The sequence below is a fragment of the Nicotiana sylvestris genome, chromosome 6, assembly GCF_000393655.2.
Source record: "Nicotiana sylvestris chromosome 6, ASM39365v2, whole genome shotgun sequence".
Classification (NCBI taxonomy): domain Eukaryota; kingdom Viridiplantae; phylum Streptophyta; class Magnoliopsida; order Solanales; family Solanaceae; genus Nicotiana; species Nicotiana sylvestris.
This window is the reverse complement of record NC_091062.1, coordinates 191,588,133-191,592,266: the sequence shown is the minus strand read 5'-3', so window position 1 is coordinate 191,592,266 and position 4,134 is coordinate 191,588,133. Positions and strand designations below refer to the sequence as shown.

At 41.6% G+C, this 4,134-nt stretch overlaps 1 protein-coding gene across 1 annotated transcript; it reads right to left on the bottom strand.

Moving 5' to 3' along the window:
- Window positions 1–884: 884 nt before the first annotated feature.
- On the bottom strand, window positions 885–2,043 carry LOC138871860 (uncharacterized). The gene is made up of 3 exons (XM_070149769.1): window positions 1,927–2,043; window positions 1,203–1,794; window positions 885–1,081 (listed from the first exon to the last, which is right to left on the bottom strand). Exons 1-3 carry the CDS (start codon window positions 2,041–2,043, stop codon window positions 885–887), a joined length of 906 nt encoding a protein of 301 aa, XP_070005870.1.
- Between the last annotated feature and the right edge of the window lie 2,091 nt (window positions 2,044–4,134).

The following is a 4,134-nucleotide window of genomic DNA, read 5'->3' as shown; positions in this document are numbered from 1 at the left end:
CCATGAACACCTCCATTATGTCTTCGACCATATCAGTGAATATGGCCATCATGCACCTTTGGAATGTGGTGGGTGCATTGCATAGGCCAAAAGGCATCCTCCGAAAAGCATAATTTCCATATGGACATGTGAAGGAGGTCTTCTCTCTGTCCTCTAATGCAATGCAGATTTGGTTGTACCCATCTAGAAAACAGAAGTGGGACCTCTCTGCTAGTCTGTCAAGCATCTGATCAATGAAGGGAAGTGGGAAGTAGTCTTTCCGGGTGGCCAAATTTAATTTCCTGTAGTCCATACAAATTCTCCAGCCTGTAACGGTTCTTGTAGAGATCGGCTCATTGTTATCATTTTTACCACCGTCATACCACTCTTCTTACGAATACATTGCACCAGGCTAACCCAGTTGTTGTCAGAGATGGGGAAAATTATTCCCGCATCCAACCACTTAATCACCTCTTTCTTCATAACTTCCTTCATGTTAGGGTTTAGCCTTCTTTGGTGCTCCCTGGAAGGTTTGTGCCCCTGTTCCAGTAGAATTTTATGCATACAATATGCCAGGTTTATCCCCTTAATGTTTGCCATGGTCCAAACAATGGCAGGCTTGCACTCCTTGAGTACTTGCAAAAGCTGTTATGCCTGCACATCTAACAAACTAGATGAGATAATAACAGGTAATGTGGAGTTAGGTTCTAGGAACGCATACCTGAGATGGGCGGGCAGTGGTTTCAACTCCAGCTTTGGTGGTTCTTCTATGGATGGCTTGGCTGGAGGAGTTTCTCTGTTTTCTAAGTGTAACGGCTCGAATTCAAGTGTTCTATCACAAAACCCTCTACCCTCTAAAGCCAACACACATTCTGCTAATTCTTTCTCATTCACCTCATCTAGATTCACAAGACATGCAGCAAGAGGATTTCAATAGTCAGTGTCTCATCATCCTCTTCCATGATTACATTCACGACATCAATAAGAGAACAATTGGCAAATTCACTTGGTCGTCTTATAGATTTCTGCACGTTGAATGTTATCTCCTCATTGTTCAACCTCATCTTGAGCTCCCCAATTTGACAATGAATGAGAGCTCGCCCTGTGTCCAAGAATGACCTTCCCAAAATTAGGGAATTTCTTCATCCACCTTGCAATCTAGTATCACAAAATCTGCATTAAACATAAATTCCCTACCTGTATCAACACGTCATCCAAGATACCAGAAGGTCTTTTCACAGTTCTGTCAGCCAGCTGCAATAACATAGATATGGGTCTAGCTTTTCCAATCCCCAACCTCTTATAGATCGCCAGGGGCATAAGATTTATGCTAGCACCCAAATCACAAAGTGCCTTGGCAAAGGGAAAGTTACCGATGGTGCAAGGAATTGTGAAACTTTCTGGATCAGACAACTTTTTAGCAACTAGTCTAGTTACCACAGAACTGCAGGTCTGAGTTAGAGTCATTGTGGCCAAGTCTTGGAAATCGAATTTTTGGGACATCAAGTCCTTCATCATTTTTGCATAACCAGACATCTCCTTCAAAGCATCAATCAATGGAATATTTACCTGGATTTGTTTCAGCATCTCCAAGAATTTCTTATATTGTTCCTCTTTCTGGTATTTGGCCAGCCTCTGTGGAAATGGTGTTGGAGGTTTCTTCGTCCCAATGATTTGGGTTTTCTCTTTGTCAGAAACCACCTCAACTACCGGTTCCTGGGCTGTCTCAGCTTCTTTCTCAACCTCAATTTGTGTGTTGGTTTCATCCTGGGCAGGCTGCACTGTCACCTCTGTCAGTTTTGTTGAATCATCTAGCTCAATAGGCAATGGTACAAGTGTCTCAGCCTATCTGCTTTCTCGAGCCCTCTCTTGCTCCAAGTCTAAGTCTCTGCTATTACGTAGACTTACTGCCATCAGCTGCTTCGGGACTTGATCTTTTAGATTTACCTGCGTGTCTGCAGGCAATGTCCCATGAGGACAATTATTCAAAGACATCGAAATATGGTCCATCTGCACTTCAATAATCTTTATAGCTGACTCATGTGCATCTACCCTTTCACTCATTTTCGCATTTGACCCAATAACATGTTGCATCATTGCCTCGAGTCTAGCAAACTCATCTTCATATCTCCCACCATATTGTTGTTGAGGAGAATGATAACCCTACTACTGATTTTGATTGTTGTATCCGTGTGGCCTTTGGTAGGGCGCCACATTATTGTGAGGTCGCATGCCTCCCATATTTCTATTGTTGAGTTGTGGCTGGACTGGCCTGTATGGCTGATTTTGTTGGCCCCAATTTTGACCACCTTGTCTCTGGTCCCCATAATTAGACACATAATTCATGTCCTCAAGGTAGTGATGATGATCACTTTCTGCATTCCATAGGTTACCAATTGGCTGACTAATGCAAGATATGCATAAGCCCCAATTGGTAGTATCTACAATGTGCACCTACTGCTTCTACTAGGACTCTTCCACCTTTTTGGTAAGTATACGCATCTGCGTCATTAAGGTGGACATATCTTCAGCAAGAGTGTTGGACGGATCTAAGGGCACTGAGTGAACTATTGGAGTGATAGGTGTATTCCTGATTGTCCACCCCGAATTCTGTGCCATCTTGTCAAGCAGGCTCTGGCTTTCTCTCCATGTTTTACTCAAAAATGCTCCACCAGCTGAAGCATTAACATTAGCTTTCACACCATCTATCAGACCCATGTAAAATCGCTATCCCAACATCTGCTCTGGAATACCACGGTGCGGACATATAGCCAGCATTCCTTTGAATCGTTCCTATATTTCTTGCAGTGTCTCCATTGGTTTCTGTTTGAAGCTCAAAATTTCATCAATTTGTTGATCAGTTGTCACGACCCGAATTTTCCACCCTCGGGAGTCGTGATGGCGCCTACTCCTAGAAGTTAGGCAAGCCACTAAACATAGAAATTTCTAACTCTTTCATTTTTAACCCTTTTTAACAATCTGAATTAACAGATATCCAACATTTAGATATTAATGATAAATGAAAGCAAGCAGAAGACTTAATCTAATATAATAACCAAGACCAGTACGATAATGACAACACACATCTCTACCCGGAATCCGGTGTCACAATATCATGGACGGACTAAGATTACTACAACAAATGTCTGAAAGAAATACAATCAATCTCGAAATCTAATGAAAACAGAGTACATAATAAAGTAGAAGAGAACGTTGGGCTTGCGGATGCCTGTAGGACTACCTCGGGATCTCTAGCTGGACTGAAGGCAGGCTCCCCAAGTGCTACTATCCAAAAGCTGCTCCGGAATCTGCACATAGTGCAGAGTGTAGCATCAGCACAACCGACCCTATGTGTTGGTAAGTGCCTGGCCTAACCCCGGCGAGGTAGTGACGAGGCTAGGACCAAACTCCAGATAAACCTGTTCGGTTATATAATATACAACGGAAAATAAACAGGAATAAACAATTAAAATAGGAGGGGGTACATTGGGGGAATATCGAATCCAACAAAAACTTAAGAGAAATATGAGAGAACAATTCAAGATTTACAACAAAACCATAATAACACTATCCAAAACTCACCCGAGCCATCGGGGCTCCAAACCAAACATACATACAACCTCAAAAACATACTACAGACTTATTCGTGTAATCAAATTACCAAAATAACATCATGAACATCGAATTAAATCTCAAAATCATAGAAATTTCTCAAAACTTCTTTAAACATCACATTTGCATTTAAGGTCCGAATCACGTCAAATGGATTCTGTTTCTTACCAAACTTCACAAAATTATCTTAAATCACATATAAGACTTGTACCAAGCACCAGAACCAAAATACGGGCCCGATACCAATATGTTCTAATCAAAAATTCATTTCTAAACCTTATAAACAATTTCAGAAAATAATTTTCTTCAAAAATTCATTTCTCGGGCTTGGGACCTCGGAATTCCATTCCAGGCAAACGTCCAAGTCCTATATTTTCCTACAGATCCCCCGGGACTATCAAATCACGGGTCCGGATCCGTTTACCCAAAATGTTGACCGAAGTCAAATTAGTTTATTTTATAGTCAAAATTTATCATTTTTCATAGATTTTCACATATAGGCTTTCCGACTACGCGCACGGACTGCGCATGCAAATCGAGGTG